At 38.7% G+C, this 26948-nt stretch overlaps 1 protein-coding gene across 1 annotated transcript in view; it reads left to right on the forward strand.

Annotated features, from left to right (window-relative positions):
• Positions 1-811: 811 nt before the first annotated feature.
• Positions 812-26948, forward strand: part of cast (calpastatin) — a gene marked incomplete in the record, with an annotated part of 27843 nt that continues 1706 nt past the window's right edge. Inside the window, 30 exon segments of the mRNA XM_024270540.2 lie at positions 812-966; positions 12214-12282; positions 13791-13907; positions 14505-14630; positions 15600-15641; positions 15724-15825; positions 15933-16013; positions 17385-17423; positions 18141-18227; positions 19164-19292; positions 19530-19634; positions 19712-19786; positions 20491-20595; positions 20709-20822; positions 20910-21008; positions 21096-21191; positions 21263-21355; positions 21436-21543; positions 21632-21745; positions 21819-21929; positions 22140-22253; positions 23424-23531; positions 23621-23734; positions 23808-23918; positions 24123-24236; positions 24758-24847; positions 24951-25058; positions 25218-25334; positions 26671-26802; positions 26880-26948. Of these exon segments, the coding sequence (XP_024126308.1) occupies positions 892-966; positions 12214-12282; positions 13791-13907; positions 14505-14630; positions 15600-15641; positions 15724-15825; positions 15933-16013; positions 17385-17423; positions 18141-18227; positions 19164-19292; positions 19530-19634; positions 19712-19786; positions 20491-20595; positions 20709-20822; positions 20910-21008; positions 21096-21191; positions 21263-21355; positions 21436-21543; positions 21632-21745; positions 21819-21929; positions 22140-22253; positions 23424-23531; positions 23621-23734; positions 23808-23918; positions 24123-24236; positions 24758-24847; positions 24951-25058; positions 25218-25334; positions 26671-26802; positions 26880-26948 (2964 nt within the window).

The raw sequence follows: 26948 nt of genomic DNA on the forward strand, positions 1-26948 counted from the left end.
GTTACGAGAACCTGAAGGCACTCCCACTTTTTGACATAACCTCTTTTTTGCCATCACTAACGATACACATTTAGATAAAGGCTTTTAAAAAATGTCCCCCAGAAAAAGAAAGAAAAAGGAAAAGTTGCTGCATTCAGTGAAGCTTCAGCCAGACAACTCCCATGCCTTGAGCTTTTGCAAGTTTGCTGCCTGTGCGTTCACAGAAACACTCCCTGCATTCCTGCTTATCAAAAGCATTTTTGCTGGTGGAGCTCAGGCTGTTCTGGTTCTCGAGATCATTATGAAATAAATTCCTATTGCTCTAATGAGTTCTGTTTTCTTTGGCTCAAGTGGATGTTGATATCACTAAAATGCAGTTGACTCCATTTCCTGCCTTTATGGTGTTTTGTTGACCAGACTGTGGCAGAGAATAGGCTTAAAGGCTTCACCTCAGCTTTGCCTCTTGGGTTGGGCTCTGATAAATCTTTTTTATTCTGCCATCTCTTCATGAGTAATCAAAGCAAGTTGTAATATGCTCTTTATTGCCACAAATCGTGGAGTTCTCATGCTGATAAAAGCAGGAATACTGACTTTTACTGATGCTGTAAATAATGTTTTATATTCCTTTTTTTCATGTTTTTATGCCTTGATGTGGTTTTTGAGATCCTGCTCAGAAGTGGGCCCTCATGAGGTGGGTGTCACAGTCAGCTCACTTCCCTTTATAGACCTGAAAGTTAGCCTGGTTTCCTGTGACTTCCACATCTGATCCCTTTGCTCCGTGGCCACACCTCCTCCTCTCATGCGGCCCTCCCTTTTTTTTTTTCCCCGTCCCTGCCTGCTGGAAACATGCTGCAAGCCCACAGATAAGGCAGAGGTTCTCAGCCCAGCACACTCACACACACGCAGTCAGACATGGGCCAGCTACTTAGCTGGATCCGAGGCCCACGGGACGCCCCGGCCCTGCAGGATGCGTCTGTGGAGGAGCAGGTCTGTGGTAAACGTGTCTGTGTTTGTGTCTAACTAATCCACATATGTCATGTTTTCTTAACACAAGTCAGTAAAAGTGTTTCGTCGAGTCCTCGGTCTAGTTTGTTCTAGCAGAGAGCTTAAAGGGGAGTCCCAGATCCCAGTCAGTCAGCCGTCTTTGACTCTTCCCCCTCGTCTGCTGGAATGTGTGAGCCGCTCAGAATTCAGAGTGCGAGCTTTTCCGAGTGAGAGATTAGACCAAGACAGGCGCTCGGCCTGCAGAGTTAACCAGGAGGATCTACAGGAGTCAGACAGCTGTTTAGATCAATTGTGATTTCAATATTCCAAGCTATTAAAACAGAAACAAAAATGTCAGTTTTGAGGCTTAATCTTTCTTTTCCACTCCCAGAAAAAAAAAAAAAATCACTCCCATGAGGAATTCTGGGTAAATAGATGACGCAGTCCAACAGGGTGTGTAGATGATATAAGGCTGAGTTTTACATTAAGCTTTGACACAGTGTGTGTAAAAATATGTAAACTTTCGAATATCTTCTGCTCTGCTTGAAGGTGTCAGCAAGAGAAGGGTGATATGTGACGGGACTCATGTCACTCCTGTCTTATCAGGACTGGTTTGCTCAAAGTCAATCTATGTGTTAAAGGTCAAAGGCGAAGTGGGAGGAAGGAAACAAGGATTTCAGATGCATGCTGGGAACATTAGGATTGTTGTTTTCCAGAACATTTGCTTTGTTCTGGATTTCAGGAGATCCCCCCTCCATCCCCGCCCCCTCAATACCTCACCGCTTCACAGTCTATTGTCATTTTCCTCTAATCATGAGACACAACTGGATTTATAAATAGAGTGTGAAGTTTTCTCGAAAAATTTGAGTTTGAAAGTAGGATCCGGTGAGCAGTGAGCTGCTTTGGTTCGCCCTGAATTCAGAAAGAAACAGCTGCCTTTGATTTTAGCTTTTATAAGACGTCCATCAGAGGAAACCCAATACATCTCCATGTTCACTCAGCTATAACAAAGTTGTTCCAACATTCCTGCATTGTGGATTCACTTTCCGTGAAGGTATTCTGTATTAAATGTTGCTTCTTTTGCACAGAGCTGAACCGAAGAGAAGGTTATTTAATGGATAAAAGCAGCATTCGTGGCTCCATAATAAGCCAGTCAGACGACGTTCAGTCAGGTAAAACATGCAGTGAAGTGATATTTAAAGCTAAAGCCATCCCTCTCCGGCATGCTTTACAGTCACATAAGTGCAGAAACATGATCCGAACTGTTATGCCTTTATGACATAACCTGAGAAAACTGCCTAAGGGGCTGTGCTTCTTTTGATATTAGCTTTTTGGTAAAGAAGATGCTCTTTTACGCATCCTTCCATTCGTGGCATCTCCTCAAGCAGCGTTGAGCTTGAAGGGGAAAGTACTAATTAATATTTTATGTTAAGTTGATGGAGCAGTACACAGGAGAGTGCATTCACTTCAGGAACCTTCAAAAGTCTTTACTTCAGCTAAGGTACTTCTTCTGTCTTGAATCCTTAAAGACCCACTCCAATGAAAATCCAGTTTTTTTGTTTTTAACTTGTTTTTGTAGTATTTTTTTTAATGATGGACTGCAGAATTTAAAACTAAATCTGTGTATTTTTTTTATTCAAATCGTGATGGACCGAGAACAGATAAAAACCACGGTTGGAAAAAGCTCGGGTTTGTGAAGCAGCAGCTGCTATGGGCGAGACAAAGTTTCTCTTTTCTGCCACAATTATGATATATCTACTTGCAGACAAAGAGATTAATTAACATCTTTATATTTCTCTTCTCAGCTGCCATGTAGTTCAAAACTGTACGGCTGGATAGCTCAGATACTGCTCGCCATTTTTTTTTGCTACGCTAATGCTAGCTTATGAGGTGCTATAAGCTAGCGGGGGAGAGTGTAAACAAAGGGCTGATGGGAAATTGGCAGAGCTAACTTCTGCATCAATAGTCTGCCCTCTACCCAAATTTCTAATGAGCTAACTTTTACACTTTTGTTGAGGAGTTTCCTTCACAATGTGATACCTGTAATGTGTTAAATCAATCTCATCATCAGACTGTGACATGACCCTGAACTCATCCAGCCTTGAGCTGTCAGTTCCCTCATGTGACTGTGAGTTAGCCTTGTGTTTGACTGCCAACCCCAATGATGTCGCTCCTATAAAGGCTCTGGCAGAGTTTCAGCATCAAACTCTGTTTGCACATTTGTGCTTCAGTCTGTTTACGCCTGCGATGCTTGAGGGGAGGCTTGTGTTTGGAGTCTCATGATGTTTGTCTTGAAGATCGGGGGGTCAGGTCAGCAGCAGAGTCTCTGCAGACACAGGTTTACTAGAAGATGTAATGTGAGATGTTGATTACTCTCCGACTCTTTAGTAATCTAACGGTTGGAGCGCCTGTAGTAATACAACTGGTTTTGTAAAATCTGTATAATCCTTATTTGTCTGCAGTGTCAGCTGCAGCCTGACATCGCAGACAAAGCACAGACAAGAGATGCCGTTTGTTGTTCCAACATGCTTGTCACTGCTGTGGAGTGAAGCATGGGTTAGCAAAGCAGGGAGCACATGCAGGGCTAAATTTAGAAGAATTTCAACGCAGAGCAAAGGACGCCCCGTAGTTGAGTCACGTGATAACTCACATGTTGTAACCACAGAGGAGGAGTTGCACAATGCTGTTTTAATTAACACTGCCCCCTTTAACCCCCATTCTACTAGTCTTTTAAGAAAAATAACCCAGTCAAATGTGTATATATGGGCTACAAAGACTCCTTAATGCATCTGAAAACGTTCTAGTGTCTTTTTTCTTTTTTATTATGTTAGTCCAAATGTGGGGCAGAAAGATAGAGGGCTGATGGGGGGTGACCATAAGGGTCAAAGGGCATGAAGTGAACCATAATGAAGTGGTTGGAGGACCCTCATCCTCTTTGCAGCACTCACAAACCTGTCACTCTCCATTGAAGTCCCACTACAATCATTTTTAATATATTGTAAAAGTTTTCTCAGATGTATTTTAATTATGGTTACGCTGTAATTAGGCAAAAATAAATAGTTTACTAGGACATAGCTTCTGCAGAACAGCAGGTGTTCATTAGAAATTTGAACTGTTGGCACAGAGTAAGTCTGCCCTTTCTTCCCATCATCCATCTGTTTACACATTCTCCAGCTAGCTAACAGCCCCTCTCAACCCCAAGCAAACATTATCAGTGCAACAAAAATGGCGAGCAATATCGGAGCTATCCAGACGAGGAAAGCAAAGACTTACATGGATCTACGTGGCTGCAATGGGGTGGATCTGAATGAGGTGGATCACAGAGCATGCAGTGTGTTTTTTAAATAAAAAATACACATTTTCAAGTGGCATTTTCTCATCTGCTCCTAATTCACAATTATTTGAATAAATAAATACTCAGGTGATTTTATTTATGTGTCCTCCATCATGAGAAAAATGCCATACGAGCGGGTCTTAAAGAAACAAATACACAGGTTTGTCAAAAAAGTTTTTTCAGTAGACTTTGTTCCTTCATTATTTATGGGTTTTTAAACTGCAGCAACAGCAGTAACTCAAAGTCCTTAGTGTTTGACCTGAAAAAGTCCAGGTTTACTTGCTTTTCATGTCAAGGCTACTGTAACATGATTTTATAGACTTTTATTGCTTAAACTTGAACCCGACAGTAAAAGTGCCTCGTAATGCATGTGTTTGCTTAAGATGTCTCAGAAGTAAAAAAGTTCAGGCTGCAGGAAAGCTTTATCTCGTTTTCAGTTTCTCTGCTCTGATTGGTCTGTTCCTCTGAAGGGGCGGGACTGCTCTGGCTCCATGGTTGGATAAATGTAACTAAGGGTTGCACAGTTAGGCATCCGGTATGCTCACAGACCTGTGTTCCGTTGGAGACACTTTGTGAGTTATGCAGTTAAACACAAACACTCTGCTGTGTTTGTGAAGCTAACTCAAAGGTCCCGAACACGCATAAATATCCGTGTGCAACACTAGAATTGCCTTCCCGCCCTCAGAGTATTTGGTTAAAATCTAATCTGTTTGCTCTACTTCTCCTGGGTGAATCTTTTTTTCACCTTTATGAGGATCATTTTAGATCTTCAATACAATTTTGTGAAGCACCTGAATATTAGTGCATTTTTTTCTTTTACAGCTGATCGTTTGTCAAGTTTTGGGACACTAAACAAACACTTGTTTGCATGGTTGTGTGCATTAAGCATGAGATCCCATGCTGACAGACACAGTAAACTCAGACCATTGCAAACAGAACTTCCTCCTGCAGAAGCTGTAGCTGCGTTAAATCAGCAGGTGGAGCTGTCCTGTAACAGTTTGTCATGTTCAGCTGCAGTCTAAAAACCTAGCTTCTGCATTATTCCATGTAAACTGCTCACATGTCCTAACATTTGACTCTGCTGTCACTTCTCAAATATAGTTTCCTCTCTGTTGGACACCCTGACTCTCCTCCCTCTTCTGTCTTTGGACTCTCTGACACTGTCTTTGTTGTTGAAGTGGCCCTGCAGTCTAGATTCCTAAGCAGTGAGTGTATCTGACACACCCAGGCCCCTTCCAAAAACTGTCTCAGCAGATCCAGAGCTTCGACCTTCTGCTCTTCCTGCTTGACGTCCGCCAGCATGTGCGTTATCAAACCCCAACACCCCTCCTTCAGAAACCCAGTCTGAGCTTTTCTTGCAAGCTTTGTGAAGTTTTCCTTACAGACTGAGGCCGGGGTGGGTGGGTCTCCGTGTGTCCAATCTGACTGAGCCTGCTCTGCTGCCTTGTCGACAAAAAAGGAGGAGCCTGTGGTAAATTTTAAGAGGGCGGAGCAACATTTTTTGTCAGCACTGGGCGTGAGTGCTTATGTGTGTGTTTATGTTTGTTTGTGTGCGTGTGAAGCTGTCTGCCTGATACTCAGTGAGGATTGAAGGGTGTTCAGTGTGATCAGCCCTCTGAGAGTAGGATACACAGCAACACAAAGAGGATATACACGCTAAACCTATGGTACGTATCTGGATGGCATTTCCCCTTTGTGCTTGTTTGAACGTGAAGCTCTGTGTGCAGGCTTCCTTCTTGAATGAGCTGAAACAGTTTGTGCCATGCAGTGATCCCCAGCGTTATGTCTGGGTGATTTGTTGCCACGTAAAGAATTAGTCAGCTGGAAATCAACTACTGTTCTTCTGTTTCAGTTTTGTTGTTGCTGTTTTGAACTTCAGTTGGCAGGAAAAGCAAATCAGGATTGAAGATAGGGGTAACTTTTCAGATTTTGACAGCTTGACCCTTTAATTAACAGCTGCAGATGCACTGATGATGAAGAAACTGGGGATGAAGAAACCCAAAACATACTTTTTGACTCTTTTTCCAGACGTCTGCAACTTTCTTCATTGCCACACTTGAAGTAAACTTTCTTCTCAGAGAGTTGCTATTTCAAAGTAAAGTTAGCAGCTCGGTGAGGACTAGTTTTCAGCCATATGCCTGCTTGTGGTGCTGGGTGGGGCTCAGCATTAGTCATCAGTTTCTAAAGGAGCGACAGGCTTTTTATCGCTGTCATTTGATAAGGCCTGAATGCACATTGCATCCATTCATCTTTTAATTAAAAAAATACATCATCCAGAGCCTGGTGCTTAAGTTTACCATAAGTTGGTTAAACAAAAGCAAGAATGTCAAACTTCAGACGGTTCAAATGGTTGTTAAAATGAAAAATGACCATGTCGCCCTCACCGCCTCTTTACGCCACCACTGGTTTTTCTAGTCAGATGGATATACCAGCTTTTCCAGTATGATCGTCAGCGCTTCTTGATCAACACATTCATTACTGTCTCCATTTGTTGCTAGTGTAATACAAAGAAATCTGTTTTTTTTTTCACAGAAAAAGAAAAGAAAGTGGCTATTCATACATCATTTTCTCAATATGCTAAGCTTTTTTCTTGGTCGCTTTGACCCAGAGGAAAGATTAAGGTTAGGTTAGGTTAATACGTGCGACAAACAGCAACATTTTTCCTTAGATGCACTTAAAATATGTGCAGAGCAGACAATACAGCAAATAAATGTAGTTCACTTTCAGCTTATCCCTTTTGGGGTCACCACAGCGTAACAGCACCCACTGTTTCACATCAGTGATTTGGCAGAGTTTTTTTTTTTTTTACGCCGGATGCCCTTCCTGACACAACCCTGTACTTGAGGGGGACAGGGACCCAGTTAGGCAGCAGCGTCAAGGGTCTTGCCTAGGGACCCAATCTGGGTGGGGATCAGTGGACAACACTGGGAATCGAACCCAGGGCTCCTGCGTGCCAGCCCTTCACCTAGCCCACTGAGCCACCCAGCCGCTTACAATATAGCAAATAAATACATCTTGCATTTCCATGTGAACAACATTAGTCAAAAGGAAATCTGATCTGACTTCACAGCTTAATAAGTTCTTCTAGTATTTTAGTAAATTTGATATCCAAGTCAAATTTTGTCAAATCAGCCGGGTTGATTTTCTATCATATGAAGAGAACTTTATGTTAGAAAGCTTCTGTTTTCCTGCCACGTTTTAGACTTCACAAGTTCAGGCTGGTATTTATGCTATAGCACCTCTGATGGCATGGAAACAGTCGACTTTTTCCACTGCTTTAGCAAAGGCACTTGGCATGCAGAAACGATGACTCATCGCAAAAATGTCGACAAAAGTGGCTTGTTGAGGAAAAGGCCTCTAATAGGTCACTTCAACCACAAACCAGCTGGGGTTGCACTTGGAGACCACAAACGTTTTACTCTGGGAAGAAGTTCCTGATTTTTGTCAGAAGAAAAAGTGTTCGACTTGATGCTGGAGGGCTAGTGGTCAGTGACACGGACGGTGATGGGTTTGCTAGTTTGCAAGAATAGAGAAAGGACAGATGCCCGTATCACATCACCCTCGGTACTCCGGTGGTGGTGTGGCTTTAGCTAGGCCTTTGACCTCAGTTGCTTCAGCGGTGGTGCTCAGTGGCCCTAAAGAGGATCTGTGGTTGTAGCAGACCCAGATTTTGTTTGTATAAATAAAGCTCAAACTCCATAAAATATCCTTATTAAGGCTGAAGCTAATTCCTCAACTTGCACACTTTTTAGAATCAGTATTTATCTTTGGTTTCAAGTTTTGTCAAAAAAACAAAAGGCAATAGAAATGTGACACGAATAAAAAAAAATAAAAGATGAAAAGCTTTAAATATATCGAAAACACCTTCATATTTCTATTAGATTGAAATCAAAAATAGGTAAAGTGAAACATTTATTGCACAAATTAGCTTTATTCCCCTTTGTAGGGGTATTAAACAATAAAAGTTTAGCATAAAAATCAAACTTCAGTTAAATTAATTCTTATTTAAGTACGGTACTTCATGTTCCTAAGTTATGTTTCTCACAGGTACATTTGTGTGACAATTTAGCAATTTAAAGTTGAAAGCTTTGACATTTAAAACTGAAAAACTTGAAAATATTATAACATTTAGGAGATCAGATAATTTAGTAGACATCACAAATATTTTTGTTTGAAGAAAATAAAAAGATTCTTGTTTAATTAATTTGGCAGTAACTGAATTGATCGTGTTGCTCCAACAAGTGAGTTGAGAGCAGATGTGAGCTCAACATCTAAAGTTGACTTAGCTCAAACGTTTGTTCATATGTGAGCCTGCTTACACGCTGACAGGTTATGATGGAGTAATGGGGCTTCCATCAGCTGTTGCTCCAAGCTTGTTATCTGCAGCAGATTTCTGAGAACAAACCGCCCAGAGCAGATGTGAGGAATGCAGGAATGCAGAAGGTAACAACAGACAAAAAAACCTCTAAAAGTGTCTAGGTGGGGCACTGGTAAGCACAGGACGGTCTGTGATGTGACATAACTAACATCTGATGTGGCTCAAACTGAAGCAAAACTGCTTCAGTTTGATTTATATTTGTTTTTTTCAATTTAATTAAATTAGCATTTCTTTGTCTGATGAGAGATTGTTCACATTTTATTGCATCCATCTGTTTTTTTATATTTTTTTAAATCATTTTGAATCAATTGACCTTTTTTTTGTTTTTTTTTAGTATCATTGTTCTTCTTTTCATAGTAATAGTGATCCAGTTTAAACTTCAAATTCATTCATAAAACAAACGTTCTTCTCCTCATCCTGCTGCAGATCACTGTGTTCAGCTGCTATATGCATTTTTACTATATGACGCAATTTAGAGCCTGCTTTAAATTAAAATTCTTTCTTAGCTCAGGATCATTTTGAGTGTGTTGTATGTTTGTAATTATCCAGATTTTTATTACATGAGACAAACATAAATAAATGTGTCTCGTCAAATGTTCACCAAGCCTCAGTACATCTCATCTAATGCGTTGACAAAAAGACGGTCAAAATGCACTAAGGCAAGAATTTTTTTTTTTTCTTGGTTTTTGTGAAAGTCCCACTCATATTAACAATTTTAAAAGTGTTTCCAGTTTTTTTTAATTATGATTATTTAGTTAAATTAAAAAAAATGTCTTTTTTAATATTATTTTACTGAGCTATTTTTATTTTTTGTGTCATAGTTTCTGCAGAGCAGCAGTTGTTCATTTGAAATTCAACTCTGAGTTGTGGGTGGGACTGTTGGTGCGGAGTAAGCCCGCCCCTACTTCCCATCATCCACCTGCTCACATGCTCTCCAGCTAAACTTACAGGTGCATCCTCAATGGTGACCAGTCAGTTTCTAGCCAGATGCCGGTTCAGGTGAGGAGAACAAAGACGTTCATGGATCTATTTGTCTGCAAGTGGATGCATCAGAATAGAGCAGAGCAGGGAGCTTTTGGCTTGCCGTAGTAGTTTTTGTATGTCACACCTACATCCTTTTCAAACAGCATTTTTTTTTATCTGATTCACAACAAGTTGAATAAAGAAATACTCAGAGCTGCAGTTTTAGTCTGAATTTTCTTTATATTTATCTTTAATCATCAGAAGAGTGCCACAAGAACACAATTTTCACAAGTTAATAATGTGGCAACATTATCTCTGTGACCTCAGTTCCTCTTCTGTCACACTTCCTCCTCACGCTCAGTATTCATCCTCTCCTGAGGCAGTCAGATGATGTCAAAGAGATCTTATTACAAGTATTCCAAAAGAGATAAGAAGAGGAATTGTTGGTATTTTTCTGTTTCTTTTAGAGCAAACACTAAAAAAAGTTCCACTAAAAAGACTTTATTTACAAAAAATATTGATAATCTGAGGATGAACCAAAGGTCTAAAATCCTCATTGAGCTGCACCTGAGTTGAACTCTAGTTCTCATTTGAGCGGAGGTGAGATGTAGTTTGTGTTAAATGCAGCACTCTACTGTGAAGCAATGGTTCTGCAGGGGCGTGGAGACTTTCTAAATCAAAGTTACCACGTTGCCTCAAAGTGGAGCAAGACCTTGTGCTCTCCATCTCTTAATATCTCTCCCCTTCTGTTGTTGTTGTTCTCTGCCTCCGTGCATCTTGGCATTTAACCCACGCTTAATGCTTAAAGCTTGGGTGGAGTTATTTTTCTTCAGTACAGGCGACCTTTTGAACATGTGCTAAAACTGCCCCATAAACACGTATGTAAACAGCATGTGTCCAGCTTTTGTACTTTTATTACGCATCCAAATGTATGAACTCGGGTGAGCAAATAATCAAAGTACAACAATCTAGTTCCAAACAATGGATTGGGTTGGATGTGAACCCGCCTGCAGTCCCTCCCTGGTATGCAGGCCTCTACATTCAGCTGAAAAGCTGGGCTGGGCCTGTCAGCTCCACCTGGAGATTGTTACATGCTTTCAAAATATACTCCATTACTTTGTCATTTTGTTAACGAACGCCTGCAACACTAAAAATACTTATATTTATACAGTAAGTAAGTAAATCTTTATATAGTACTTTTAACAGAAAAGTATTATCAAAAAAAGTTAAAATACAAGACAAATCAATTAATACATATTAGATAAATCCAAAAAACAATAAAAAATGTATAAAGGAAGATGTAATTTCTACCTTTTTAAGGTAAAATGTCTAAATGATTACAAAACATTTATGTAAAATAATTTTATTTACTTGTATTTATTTGTAAAAGATTGTTTTTTACTTGATTGTATTAATTTGGTTTGTTAAATTGATCTGCATGGACTTGCAGAGTATTGAAGGATAGGCATCTAATAAGCGTCAAACACTTCTGCCTATTGTCTTTTGTGTATTCTGTTCATTTTTTGTAAATCATGTAAATGGCAAACTAAACCAATAGACCTAACCCAACCTAACCTAAGGTGATTTTGATGCCAGAAGCTTTTAGAGAAAAATGACTGCAGTTTGGGATTTTCATTTCTGACTTCAGTTTGTATTTATTTTTTGTTAGGTTAACATAAAAGTCTATATTTTGAATTTGTTCTGGCAGACTCAAACACATTAAAAAAAAAAAAATCCCACCTGCAATCATAATTTGTATTAGTGTTATGGATTTAAAATTATCATACATTTCTATATTCAAGTAAAGAAGTCATTTTAAGTAAACATCTTCCACTTTACTTTTTTTAAATCTTAAAGTCTTTTAAAGTATCTTCAATAACAACATGTACTTTTTTTTTTTTTACTTTTTTTGCTTGTTTTTTTGGCTAAAAATGTTCCTATTGCAAGAATGCAACAACTATTTAAACCTCCAGTTTGCTTCCATTGATTATCTGATTTCAGATTCATGTAAAAATGTCTGTCTAGGCCATGAGTTCACACAACATTGTTCTGTGTGCGAAGGTTATCTTGAGGAAATCAAAGATCAGATCAGCGGTGACAGTAGTTGATAAGGAACTGCAGGTGCAGCTCTGATATCGGCGCCTTGAGTGTGACAGCGTGAAACAAGAGTACACAGAGGGCTCGCCTTTCTTTGCTTTGAAAATGAACGTGAATTATGCTGCAGTTATTTTTTCACCCTGTGACCTCAGCAGGAGATGAGCTAACTTAGGACTCGCTGTCACTGCTAACAGCAGCTCTAGTCTTTGTGCTGGAATGTGGTGCTGGAGTCACCCTTCACTCCGAGCATGATGGATCTGTTTGTCCTCTCTCTGCAACACGGTGCTGCATATGTCTGAGTCTGTCTTCACAGATGAGAATATTTCCTCCTCCATCCACAAATGAGTTTAAGACTTTTATTTTTTTTTTTCTACAAAATCTGCGATTGTGAAACAGATGTGGTTGTTTGAGATACGCTCTGTGATTATGAACTGCACATGTGTGACCCCCCCTCTCCCTCTCCCTCTTCTCTCTGCAGTCGCAGCCGAGTCAGGCAACACCCAAACCGGCACCTCAGGTCTCTGCTGGGAAGCCTGCGCAGTTTGAGGTTTCAAAGATTTTCTTTTGTTTTACCGTCCAACTTCTTCTCTACCTTCGTCTTCCTGTCTGGCCGACCTCTGACCTCTCATTAGAAGCCGTGTTTGTCACTTTCCTGTTTCTGCTGAAAACGACAACATATTACAGTGCAGGAATGTTCACAGAAATGAACCGTGTTCCCATGTTTCCGTTCAAAAACATTGGAGGTAGCACGCCGTTTTACATGAGAAAAACTCTGAACAATAGATTGTAAAAATATTTACATTCAGGAACAGGGGCGGAGCTTCAGAGGGGCAAGGGGGGGGAAACTTTGACCCCCAATTTTTGAGTCAATATTAGTTTCAATGTAGGCAAAATTAAAAAAAAAATATCAATAAAAACTCACTATTAACAGCTAAAATAACAAAACTATCTGAAATACATTTGTTCCATTCTGCTGTTCCCATTTGCTACTTAATTTGAATTAAATATATACTTTTCAAAATGACAACATTGCTTGTAATATCTGTAAAATTCCCCCCAAATTTACCAAACAAAAATCATTTCTATCAGGTTTTTTTTTAAAGTTTACACCAGGATGACTTTTGTCTAAGAAAGTTAAGATTTGATCATTTTTATGCATTTATTTAATCTCCTTCTGCTTTCTAAACGTGTCTTTAAAAAAAAGCCAACTGGGGGAAAAAGCTTCTATTTTATTTTGCAACAAGCCGAACTTTCTTATCTGACTTTGTTTTACTTCCTTGCAGACTCCGTTTGAACAAAGCACCACCGTCCGCTTTAACTGTTTTCACTTATCGCTCAACAAGAGGCTTAGACTTTGTGTGTTTTGGTAAAAGGAAGAGGTTGTGTGCTGAAACAGTTAGTTAAATGTTTTTCTCTTAAAGTGAGAATTGTTTTTTCCTCATTAGCACATCCTTATTTTGGACTATGGACTTGCAGGATGCAGCTCTAACAGTTAGCTTGGTTTTGGTTCATATGTTAACTCATGTAGATTATATTAATTTTTAGGGTTAAAAGTAAACATTTAAAAAAAATTCATATCAAATACTATTTATATTGGTGGTTTATATGCGACTGAGTGTAATAAAGTTAAACCAAATTTTGTTTTTTTTTGGAAAATATGCTATAATTTTCTTTAAAATCACATTCTGTACTTTTTAACCCGATCCACAGTAAAAGCAAAAGTTCAGGTGGTACTTTCCTGACATCAGTCCAAAGTTGATTAGTTTTCCTGCATTTTTTCTCACTGTCATTTCAAATCTACACACTAGAAAAGCATTTCCTGATATTTAAAGCTGACAGATTTTCCGTTTCTTTGATATAAAAGAATGCTAAATTATTAGTTAATGCTATCCTCTGAGTACGTTGTTGGTCTTCTGTTTATAAAATTATAAAACTTTTGTAACCAAAAAAGCCCAGACTAGTCCTTTAAGAAGTAACATGGTAAAAAATGCTGAGCTGCCCACAATTCAAACATCCAAAAGTTGTTTCTGAGCTCCAACATCCGGTGCGTTGCAGAAGGCCTCATCAGGATCTGCCATGGCCTCAAAGCCTGGGAAGGTTGCCACAGCAACAGGCGAGGCTACAGGAAGTGGGCTGGCAGCAGGGAAACAGACGGCTAAAGCTAAACCAGAGGTAGATTGTTCCTGATGGACTGAGTCAAAGTCGGGATGCTTTTGGCGCTTTGGTGTAACACGTCTTCTTTTTCGCGGATTCAAACCTTGCTCATTGTGGGGGAACTTGAACCTCTTTCTGACTAAACTGCATTTATTTTTTAAAACTTCTCCTTTGTTTTGTGTGATGCTACCAGTAACATCACTCGTCTTTGCATTCTTCTGTTCCTTGGATGCAAAACTTTTGCTTTATCCTTTGGAAGCTCTTCCACCATCGGGCTCGTGAGGAATGTCCACTCTACACTGCAGCGCTGACCTCTACAATTCATGAACTTTTTCAAACGTCTTCTCTAAAGACTAACACTTTTTTTAAAAATGTTGTTCAGTAAAGCTGGAACAAGATTTAAAGATCTATTGATCGTTGGTGAAGCTGTTTGTCTGGATTCCAACAGAAAGGAGAAAAACAAAGTTCTGGGTGATCTGACCAATAATCGCTGCTTGCTCTTACCTTTCCTGCTTTTTCTTACATCAGAGTCCCATCGCTTTCCAATACTTTCTTGAGAGTTCCTGTGAATCCTTCTATTGCTTCATGAATGATGGTTTGACTGCGTGTTTGTAGACTGCATCCCAAGTCAAGAGCTCGGCTACAGTTCCTTCTCCTGCAGCTGGATCCGCAGCTGTCGCTGGAACGGCAGCAGCAGCGTCCTCTACAAAACCTAAAGAGTCGCTCAAAGACTCCGCTAAGGTAGACTTGACCCCTACGAGCCTTTTCTGAGCCATTGTTCTTTTGGTATTTCTAGTCTACCATTTTGGTTTCTCTTCTCTGACTTTTGTTGCTTGAATTTTTGAAGATTATTTCAAACTTGCTTTGGATTTTAGGAGTTTTCTGCTTTAGTATACAGTATATTTTCTACTTTTAGAGGATGTAAAGTAACTTTTTTCTTTCTTCATGCCTTTGCTTGTTGTCACTTATATTCAGGTGTGAACCTGAGTCTGGGACATTGAATATTAGGGTGCTAAAGGGTTTCTCTCTGCTGAAAATAATACTTTCTTCACTTTATTCTATCATATGTTGAACAGATTTTACATTAATATTCATCAACGTCTTTCCCCTGTGACTAAGGCTAATTCTGCAGTCACAATTAAAAGAAAACACTCTTAAATAAGATGACCTTAAAGTAGGCAAGAAGAACGACCTGCAAGTGAGGAGATGTTTGGCTAAACAGCAGAATTAGCTCGTGAATTTTTTCCCCTTGTAAACTGCATAAAGCTGTGCTCTAAAGTCCTTATTTAGGTAGCAAATTTTCTCAGAAAAGAAGGTTCCACTAAAGACACACAGAGATGCTTTAAAAATAAGGGAAACTGGGAAATAATAGCAAGATCTCAGATTCTGTATGCATCAGTTGACTAGTTGGAAAGAGTTCTTTAAGAACAAATCATATGATTTTAAAAGGAATGTTTTAAAGAAAGACAAAGATGAACCTATTTTTTTAACCACTGTAAATGTCAATAAAATGCAAAAATGTTTGCAAAAAACAAAAATTGGCATGTAGGCTCAAATATTTCACACTAATCTGCAGGCATGGCAGTGGAAGTATTATGGTTGGAGTTCTGGAAGCTCATGTCTAGCTGAAAATGTTAAAGTCAGTAGCTGCTGCTTGGTCTGTGGTTTGTTATTACATTTTAAACAACATTTTGTGGATGTGTCCTGTAGGTTCAGGTGGAAGTTCCCTCTGTAGCTCCAGTAGCCAAACAGGTACAGATACTTTGTAGAATCCATCTGGTTTGGAACTATGCTGTTTGCTGTTCTCCATTATATTGAGTTGTGTTTCCTGCAGGCTGCTCCTGTAGATCCCTTGGACGCCCTGGCAAGCAGCCTACCTGCACCTGACCCCGTTGCCCCCTCTAAGCCGTCTTTCACAGGCCCAGAGGTCAAAGAGGTAACCAGACGTCTCTCACTTGTGTTTGTTTGTGACAGTTTATGCAGAAAGAATAACAGTGTGCTGCATGGATTTGGCGTGTTTAACGTGTGCTGCATGTGTCCCAGCATGACATCACAGCTGAGGAAGGTCACAAGTGTGGAGTACTTGACAGCACGCTGCCTCCAGGCTACAGATTTGAAAATGTGGTCAGTTTGACACACTCTCTGTTTCCCCTTTTCTCTCCGTTTCTCCCGTGCTTGTTGTTTTTCTGTGCTTGTGTCATTTTGACCTGGATGGCAGAAAGGTTTTGAGGGAATTTTGTTCCTCTTGGGACAAAGTATTTCTCTGTAAAGGTCATCAACTCTGCAGACCCTGGTGTATTTATTTCTGAAATGGGTAAAAATAAAATGTTGACAACAAAAGACAGCTCTGCTGTCATTGTGGAGGTGAATGAAGCCAAATGCATTTAAACTCCAGATCAGGGGTCTGCAACCTTCAACACATAGGGCCATTCGGGTCAATTTCTCATCAACCAAAACCCAGTAGGAGCCACAAAGTCTCCACTCACCCTTTACAAAAATAAAATATTGATTTATGTTTATGTTTTTATAAAGTATTGCTTTTTATGGCATAAAGACAACATAAATATGACAAGAAAATTGTTTTTTTTTTTTATATGAAATAGTTTATAACTTTTGACTGAGCTTTGCATGACTTCCTTTCAAAATAAAAGACATCCTTCTCCATAAGATCATGTCAATGCGGCAAATGCAGTAGAGAGTGTGAAGTCATTTCAGCTAAAAAAAAAAAAAACATTTATTTGACTTTTTCTGGTGCATTTCAGCCACAAATTTACAAATAAGACAAAAAAAAACTAAACCAGAGCTAATGAAGTGTCCTCTACTATACTTTAAACCACGAGGTACACTTTAAATCCTTGAATTTGTTCAAAAATAGAAAATCTTCTTAATAATCCATTGGCTTTATAAATTAATATAATTTTAATTCTGCTTACTGACAATAAATTGATTTTATGTGATAAATCAAGCTCAAAATAAAGTCCAAATGTGTCAGTCTGACATTGAAGGATTGATTGAGAATTACTACTTTTGTTAAAGTCCTCATTGAATGATTCATACTGTTTTGTGAATGAGGTGAATAAAGTTTAAATTAATTAACTATTTTCTTACTTTACTTCTTACTGACTTTTTATTTTACAGTTACTTTAAAACATTATATTTTAACCAAAGAGCCACATGTGGCTGCAGGTTGTAGACTCCTGCTCTGGATGATAAGGAATAGAAGAATTCTTTATTTCTTTATAAGTTATAGCAAAACTGATTAAAATGTAAAAGTGGGACATTTTCAAAAAAATGTTATACATTTCTAAAGGTTGTTAGTTAAATCAAAAATTGACATTTGCTGTACAGCAACATTCAGAACAAACTAAAGCCAGACTTATATAACCAATAGCTCCAGTTATTTCCAAGGCAGCCACCTTCTGGTATCACTTATCCTTTCTAATTATTTACACTTTTGTTTTTGTCATTCTAAACTAGTTTATTGTTTGTTTCCAGGCTCCACCTGCTGCAAATGTTAAACCCAAGGATGTGCCTGTGAGTAGAAACATTTTAAAATTCTTTTTTTTTTTCATTCCAGCACTCATATAATTTTAGGTTCGCACTAAGTCAAAATAGTATTGAACTTCCTCTAAGCAAGTCAGAACACATTAACAGTGGGAGCTGACAGGATCTCTGCTTTCCCTGCATAAGCTGCTCACTTCTTGGTACTGACGACTGTTGCTCTACACTGCACTGTTCTGCTGGGTGTTGGCCTATCAAACAGTGCAGGAACTGCCGGACCAAACCCACATGTGCATAAATGTGCATGCACAAAGACGCACACACATATTGTAATCATCTGTTGGGTTGTTGGGTCACCTGTGACACACCCACACGTCCTACCCTGTTCCTGTTTGGGATTGTTATGATCTCTTCCTGACAAAATGACAATTCCCTTGTGGCTTTAATGCTTCATTTTTGAGTAAGAAGTTTGATTTAGTCCCCTATGTGTCTGTAAAGAGTGTTTACTTCAACTTTTAACTCTAAGTGGAATGCGACGATGGGTGTGTCTGTACTTTTCCCTCACTGTTGGTACATGTAGTCTGGTTTGCATTATTTTGCCCATTTGTTTGGTTTGTGTCTTAGCAACACACGCCCTCTAGTGGAGAATCTCATTACTGTGTAAAAAAAAAAAAAGATTTTGACTACAAAATAAAAGTCTGAATGTGCATGCTCTAATCAGGAAGGTGATGTGTTTTCTCTTCATGCCAGAAACCACTGAGCACAGACGAAGCCCTGGACTCTCTTTCAGCGGGTTTCACGACGTCCACTGAACCACCAGCAGCCAAAAAGCAGGAGGTCAGCCTTTGGGCATGTAACACCCGTCTGCCAGTTTATCTTTCACGCTTACATCAACTGATACTTTCTGTGGAGCTCGTTAACACACTTCCGCATTAAAGTTACGCTTCCACCTTCACTACAAATATCGTCACGGCACGGAAAGATTTAGGAAAAAGTAGCACATTTAAAGTTTATTTTAAGAATACTTACGGATAAGTAAAGCAAATCTACTATGGAGTGCATATAATGAAAGAAGATACGAAATAAATACATATTCAGACTAAATTTGAACTTTTTAAATTTACAAAATATAAATAAAGTACAAAAATTAAGCTTCAAGTACTTTATGTTGGCTCACTTTTATAGGCTTCATATCCTTGTAAAATAGAGTACTTTTTACTAAGGATTTCTAAACATTTCACCTTTCTAAAGTCTTAAACGTCAAGTTTTAATGATTTCTACGATTTTTTAAGGTATATTTCTATATTGACTCTGATTCCCTGTGAGTGTGTTAGTCAGGCTCTCTAAAGCAGTATATATTAGCTTTTAAGATGAAGCGTTTTATATTTTAATCTAAAACAACAAATTATGTTGTAATAGTAACCTGTGTTGAGTTGTCATGTTCTGCATTAGATTCGGTAAATTTGGTTTATTCTTTACTCTTTATTAAACAGTGGGGTTAACCTTCTCCTTTGGAAGATATGATCTTTCTCTGTCTCTTTAAAATCTTTTATTCTTAACAAAAAATTTAAACAAGATGTTACTGTGTGAACTTGAGCCATTTAGCATCTTTTCAAACTAAAACACATTTTTTTCTGCATCAAATACACATGGTAAGCCCACTGCAGAAGCATTTTAAAGAAGTGAATTGTGCAGACATCTGCAGGTTTTCATAAAATCATTCCCACAGAACAAACTCTAACTTCTGTTCTCTAAACGTATTCTCTGTTGCAGAAAGCAGTAACTCCTGCCAACGTTCCTCCAGTTGCTGTGTCTCCTTCTCCTCCTGCTGATAAAAAACCCAAGTTGGAGAAAGTTTCAGATGATTTCTCACTGGAAGCTGCAGTAACATCAGCTGTCGTGGTAATTTCCTAAAACACTTAACTTACTATCCTATATATTGGTTTTAAATGAGAATAATAAAACAATTACAGTCTCCAAATTGACATGGAGCCTTACTAGTTACCAGCTTTATATTGAAGTTTCTGCCATAGATTATTGTTGGAGAATGTAAAAATATCTTTTTGTTTTTGTGGATAAGATATTTTTAAGGCTGGCTTTAGATTTTACAAGCTCAATCTCTTTACCATCCATGTTTAGAAAGCTGCTCCTCCTGCTGCTGTGAGTCAGGCTCCTCCTCCCGATAAGAAGACCAAAGTGGAGAAAGTATCTGACAAGAATGGAGCTCCTCCTGCTTCCTCCACGGTTGGTTCTCAACATTTTTAACTGAAAATTGAGTTTTTATATTTCAAGTGTTGACCATATGTTTTACTGTTTTGCAGAAGTCTGTCCCTCCTATTGCTGTGTGTCCCGCTCCTCCTGCTGATAAGAAAGCAAAAATGGAAAAATCTAATGCGGTGAGAACGTGGCTAATGGCTTTTCTTAAATATCAAATATAACTGCCTGGTTTAAAAGGCTTTTCTCTCTATTTCATGATTTACCTACATTTAATTTCTTAGTTGTATTTTTTATTATTATTCTGTCTTCTGTGGTGATTAAAACATGTTTCAGTGTCATAAAACTCATTTTTATACCTCACCAGTTCATAAGATGCATCTTAAGATGCATTTCAAGAAGTTTACAATAAAAAAAAAAACATTTCATTTTTAAGATTTGAATAGTTTCATAGATTTAGCAGAAGTAACCAAAACTGAAGCTTGTAGATTCACTCCGATTATCTTTTGATCTAATTATAAAAAACATTTCTGATAATCTTTTAATCATGATTATGCTGTTTTTTTTGGCAAAAAAGTATTGTTTTGTAGGACTTAGTTTATACAGAGTTTATACATTAGCAAGGTATTTGACTCGTGCTAGCTTACATCTTCTCACACTCCAACATTTTTTTCCATCTGCACCTGATTCACAAGAATTTTGAATAAAGAAATTCTAAAAAAAGCTTGATTTTCTCTATACATGTCCCCCATCAACAGAAAAAATAGAGTTAGAAACACCAAAAACACAATTTTTACAATCCATTCCAATTATAAAACAAAGCCTGACAACATATTCTCTTTTTGGAGAAGTCATATTATCTTATTGTGCATTTTTCTGATATTAGGGAGGCTCTACATCTCTTGATGCTCTCAGCGCTCTTGGTGACATGTTACCCAAGGATGAGCCAAAACCAGAACCTCCCAAAGTCAGACCAGAAGATGTTGTCTCGGTAGGTGAACTAAACCCACACTTTTCTATATCTTCCTATAAAAACCCAAATATGAGAAATATTAAAGCAAAGTTCTGCCTAAATCAAGTCTTTTTTGGGTTGGATTTTACCAGGAGAAGGTCAAAGCGGAGAAGGGTGTTCGTGTTGGAGAAAGGGAGGACTCTCTTCCTCCTGACTACCGGTTCAAAAAGGAAGATGTCAAAAATCTACCTGCACCTGAACCTGAGGTGAGCTCAGATTAAAGTCTTTACTTTATTTGTAATAGAATATGCATAAACAATGAATCTTTTCTTCTCCTTGGCATCATCTTGCAGTCGCCTATGGCAACAGGTGATGCTCTGGACATTTTATCAGGAGATTTCATGACCTCATCAGCAGCTCCTGTTGTGTCCTCCTCTGCTGCACCTGTACAGGTATCATGCATCACAGCCAGCAGACAGGAGACAGGATAAAGCTCCTGTGTCTGTTCAAAGCTTGCTAATGCCTGCTTGGTGTTACAGAAAGCTCCTGCGCCCCCTGCTGGTAAGAAAGACAAAACAAAAGCCCCTTCTGGTGATCTCTCTCTGGAGGAAGGACTGTCTGCTTCTACAGCAAAGGTAAACTCCATCTGAGCTACATTTAATGGAAATATTCTGTTTGTGAATTATGTCATTGGCGTTGTCTACAGAAAGTGGAATCTCCTGTACGTCCTCCTGTGGCTGTGTGCCCCGCTCCTCCTGATGCTAAAAAAGCAGCAAAAGAGAAAGCCAAGCCTGATCAGGTGTGAAGAGGAATTTCTTTGCTCAGACAAACGTTAATTCATATGAAAGATCCATAATAAAGAGTCTCCTCTGTCCTCAGGGTGACTCTTTGACTCTGGATGCTCTGGGCGCTCTCGGTGACACATTACCAACAGCTGATAAACCAAAACCTGAAGCCCCCAAACTCAAACCTAAGCAAGTTGTGAAGGTAAAATCATGAAAAGTGTCTTTATTTTCATATCATTATTGTCTTTGTAAAGCTCTCCCAGCAGCTCATTTTGTTGTCTTTTCTTAAGGAGGATATCAAGTCAGAGACGGGTGTTTATGTCGGAGGGAAGAATTGTCCTCTTCCTCCAGGCTACACGTTCAATAAGGAAGATGTCAAAGACCTTCCTGCACCTGAACCTGAGGTGAGCTCACTCCAAGGTTTAAATGTTGTAGAAAGAGTCGCTGATGCTGATCAGCTGTTTGTGTGTCCTGCAGCCCAGCATGGATCCAGCTGACGCTCTGGACTTTCTGTCTGGAGACTTCACCTCATCCTCAGCAGCTGCATCAGTCCAGGCTCCTGCAGCCCCTAAAGACCTTCCTGCACAGGTACAGATCTCTGTCACATTCATGCTGCGGCTTGATGCCAATTTTAAGAAGAATTCACATAGAAACTTGCATTAAATGTAATAAAATGAAGGTTCTGTTGGAGTATTCAGTCATTTTAACACAAATGTTAATCTTAAAATATACTGATGTTTTCATATAATAGTTCATTTATTAATTTTTTTCTAAAAATCTCCCGACTCTGTTCTCCAGAAGAAAGAAGGAGATTCTTCAGCTGTGGACCTGCTTTCTGCTGATTTTGTGGCTCCGTCTAAAACATCTGCAGTTCAGGCTTCTGCTCCTGCTCCCAAAAAGCAGAAACCAGAGGTAATGTGTGCAACTCTGCACTGATACTCCACAACTAGACAACACCCGTACTGCAGGTGGAATCGGCTAAAATCCAGACAGAGTAAAGTTAAAGTAGGAGTTTGTTGGCTCTACATAGCTGCCATTAAAAACTAGAGCCTTTTTGGTGTAAAGTTACCTTATTAACATGAGAGTCAACTGAAACCGGATTTTGTGGTCACTTGGTGAAGTGCAATATTTTATACCTACAGGTTGACTTTAAAATTGAAGAACAACACAGGGTCTCAAACACCTACTCAGTTGAAAATCATGTTTTTGGTGTTTTTAATATCTTCTTATCACATTTTTCTCATGATGGTAAAGAAAATTAAACTTAAAATTGCAATTTTGTGTTTTTTTTTTAATTCAAAGAAAATGCATTTGGAAAATCTTGTAGATATGATGTGGAAGCTACAATGGCAGGCCACAAGCTCCCTGCGTTGCTCCGTTCGAAAGCATCCAATTGCAGACAAATAGATCCATTAACGTCTTCATTTTCCTCATCTGAGCTGTGAACTGGCTCAAAACTGTACAGCTGAATAGCTCCAATATTACTCTTAATTTGTGTTGCACCGGTAACGTTGGGTTGGGGTTGTGACGGTCTCTGAGCTATGTAAAAAGATGGATGATGGGAAGTGGAGGAAGGCTTACCCTCCACAAACAGTTCCGCCAACAACTTGGAAGCAAATTTCTAATGAGCTCCTGCCGCTCTGCAGAAACTATGTCTTAGAAAATGACAGTTTTTTTTTACATTTTAGCTAAAAATCTCGTAGGGATTTTTTAAAAGATCACGGGGAAATTTTAACTTTTAAAATAGATCAGAAGATGATCAGACTTGGAATTTAAATCAAATCACGACTTCTTTAATTTATTGTCTTAGAATCAGTAGAATGTATTTGTCAATGAAAGTGGAAAAAAATTAAAACTTCAAGAAGCTTTAACAGTTAATAACATTTTTTTTTAATCTGGCAGCTGCAAATTACATTTTCATTGTTGACAGTAATTTAAAACACAACCCAAAGAGGAGAAAGGAGCTGTGAGGTCACTAAAAACTTTCTTTTGAAAGAGCTTTGTCATTCTTTCTGACTCACATTTTAAAAAGCATTGAGACAGCAGCGTACAAACAGTCTCTCTGCACTGCTCTGTCCTCAGGGTGACTCTTTGACTCTGGATGCTCTGAGCGCTCTCGGTGACACATTACCAACAGCTGATAAACCAAAACCTGAAGCCCCCAAACTCAAACCTGAGCAAGTTGTGAAGGTAAAATCAGGAAAAGTGTTTTTATTTCCATATCATTTGTTGTCTTTGTGAAGCTCTCCCAGCAGCTCATTTTGTTGTCTTTTCTTAAGGAGGATATCAAGTCAGAGACGGGTGTTTATGTCGGAGGGAAGAATTGTCCTCTTCCTCCAGGCTACACGTTCAATAAGGAAGATGTCAAAGACCTTCCTGCACCTGAACCTGAGGTGAGCTCACCCCAAGGTTTAAATGTTGTAGAAAGAGTCGGTGATGCTGATCATCTGTTTGTGTGTCCTGCAGCCCAGCATGGATCCAGCTGACGCTCTGGACTTTCTGTCTGGAGACTTCACCTCACCCTCAGCAGCTGCATCAGTCCAGGCTCCTGCAGCCCCTAAAGACCTTCCTGCACAGGTACAGATCTCTGTCACTTTCATGCTGCTGCTTGATGCCAATTTTAAGAAATATGCTAATAGAAACTTGCATTAAATGTAATAAAATTACGTTTCTGTTGGAGTATTTGCTCATATTTTTGCACAAATGTTAATCTTAAAATAGATATTTACGTTTTTATATAATAGTTTATGTAGTTAAAAATCTCCCGACTCTGTTCTCCAGAAGAAAGAAGGAGATTCTTCAGCTGTGGACCTGCTTTCTGCTGATTTTGTGGCTCCGTCTAAAACATCTGCAGTTCAGGCTTCTGCTCCTGCTCCCAAAAAGCAGAAACCAGAGGTAAGGTGTGCAACTCTGCACTGATACTCCACAACTAGACAACACCTGTACTGCAGGTGGAAGCAGGTAGCTAAAATGGCGACAAGGTGTTGCAGGGCCACAATCAAACACTCAAAGCCAAATCTACGGACAATTTAGAGAATTCCATCAACCTGTGATGCATATCTTTTGGAAGGAAGCCGGAGTACATTGAGAAATCCCAGAGAGAACATGCAAACTTCACGCAGAAAGGTTCCTTCCGGGAAAAAAGACCACTAAAAATGACCAGTTTGAGTATTACTAAAAATTAGAAAATATAAACCAATAAACATCATAAGCTTCTTTTCAGGCAAAGTTTTATTTGATTCTAATTTTTCAACAAGAGTCAACAGAAAATTGCTTCTTTGAATTGTTCAACTTCAATATGTCATGCTTTCAGGTTGACTTAAAACTTGAGGTGAAGCCATTGTTTAAAGATGTTTACTCATTTGTATGTTTTTATTTACTTTTTTTGTCTTCCTGTCCCACCTGTGTCTCTGTAGAAAACAGTGTGTCCTATGGAGCAGCACCTCACACTCGACGTCCTCCCTGCTCTACCACAAGAAACAAAACCCAAGGAGGAGAAAGGAGCTGTGAGGCCACTAGAAACTTTCTTTTGAAAGAGCTTTGTCATTCTTTGTGACTCACCAGAGACAGCAGCGTACAAACAGCCTCTCTGCACTGCTCTGTCCTCAGGGTGACTCTTTGACTCCAGATGCTCTGAGCGCTCTCAGTGACACATTACCAACAGCTGAAGACGAAAAACCTGAAGCCCCCAAACTCAAACCTGAGGAAATAGTAAAAGTAAGGAGGACACGAACACATAAAAATGATTTTAGTTAAAATGTATGATTTTGGATTCACCATCCATGATCCCATTCTCTATTTGTTTTTAAAAGAGCAAACTTATTATTTACAAAAATTGAAGTACGTTCTGCAAATTTCTTTTTTTTTTTACTCCAGGAGGACGAGGTAAAAGAGGAGAAAGGTGTGCGAGTTGGTGAGCGAGATGACGCACTTCCTCCAGAACACAGACATAAGAAGGAGGAGCTTAAAGAGCAGCCTGCTCCAAAGAAAGAGGTGAGTGAAGGACAAATGTCATCATAACTTTAAAAAGCATAATTTTCTACCGGTGCAGCAGTTACGGATGACATTTGATTTAGTTTTAGGTAAATGTTCTTTTTATATTTTAACTTTCAAGGAGTATTTTGCTGCACACCTATAAAGACTGGATCAACACCTGATAGTGCGTTATTTATGGTATAAACTTAAGTGTATTAGCAGCACACCCTTTTTTATTTTAAATTATGCAGAAACAAATTATTAGAAGTAAAATTATGCAATTTTTATTTAGTTTTCTGAAAAATAACGTATAAAGACCCACTCCTAGGAATATTGTTTTTAATACATTTTTGCAGCATTTTTCTAATAATCGAGGAAAAGAAAATCAAGCTTAAAAAAGTATTTATTTTATCAAATTGTTGTGAATCAGGAGAAAACCGAAAAAAAAATGCTGTTGGAAAAAGGTTTTAGGCTGAAAACTGTACAGCTGGATAGTTCCAATATTGCTCACCATTTTTGTTGCACTAGTAATGTTAAATTGGGGTTGTAAGCTAGTGGGAGAGGATGAAAACAGATGGATGATGGGTAATGGGGGAAGGTTTACTCCATGTCAACAATTCCACCCACAACTTGGAGGTAAATTTCAAATGAACTCTTGTCACTCTGCAGAAATGATGTCCTTGAAAACTATTTTTTTTTGGTGAAAAATGACAAAATCTTAATTAAAAGACCACTGAGAATGCTATTGCAGTAGATCAAAAGATGATCAGAGTGGGACTTTAAAGAGGAGCTTACTATTTGTTACTTCAGTAATTGTGGCAAAAATGGCTTCAAACACTTCAAAGCCACAACTTCAAACAGACTTTTGCATTAAAAACTGAACAAATACACATTTTAAACTATTCTGCAGTCAAATTTGACAGATATTTCAAATCTCCAATTTGCATAAAAAAATCTTTTCATTTTTTCTTTTTTTCTGTAGCTTTTCCCAACAGAGCTCAGAATACTGACTTTAGAATTTGTTCAGGTTGTTGTTTTCGGTGTGTTATGCAAAGCTTTTCAACTGAATAAATGCTATTTTTCATGTGTTCAATATTTTTTCTTCAATGTTTTATATTTGTTTGTCAGTAAATGTCAAAGGAAAGTGTAGCTACTACACCAAAAGATGGAAAATATGGGTAGATATTTATAAAAAGGTAGTCTTTAGCAGCGTTGTGCATAAAGGAGTCTTTTAAAACATTATTTAATAGTTAAATAATGCTTAATAATGCATTAACTAATGTTAATAAAGGGTATTATAAAGTGTTACCAAAATATATTTTTAAATATATGTAATCATTTTTTTGTCATGTAGGATTCTGTGGATGATAAAACAGTGGTGGACTTCCTCTCTGCGGACTTTTCTGGTCCCGCCCAGCCTCCTGCGCCACCTTCTTCAGCCACACCAAAGCTGGAACCCCCTGAGCTGCACTCAGAGCCCCTGAAGGTACCACAGGAAAAATAACAAAGAATAATTCTGAATGCAGCTGTTCTATTTATTTATTCATTTTCTTTCTTCTCTAGCCAATGGCTGGTGACACTCTGGACTCCCTCGCTGGTACGCTGCTGCCAGAAGCACTCCAGGCTAAAACT

Source organism: Oryzias melastigma, linkage group LG5, assembly GCF_002922805.2.
Source record: "Oryzias melastigma strain HK-1 linkage group LG5, ASM292280v2, whole genome shotgun sequence".
NCBI classification, from domain to species: domain Eukaryota; kingdom Metazoa; phylum Chordata; class Actinopteri; order Beloniformes; family Adrianichthyidae; genus Oryzias; species Oryzias melastigma.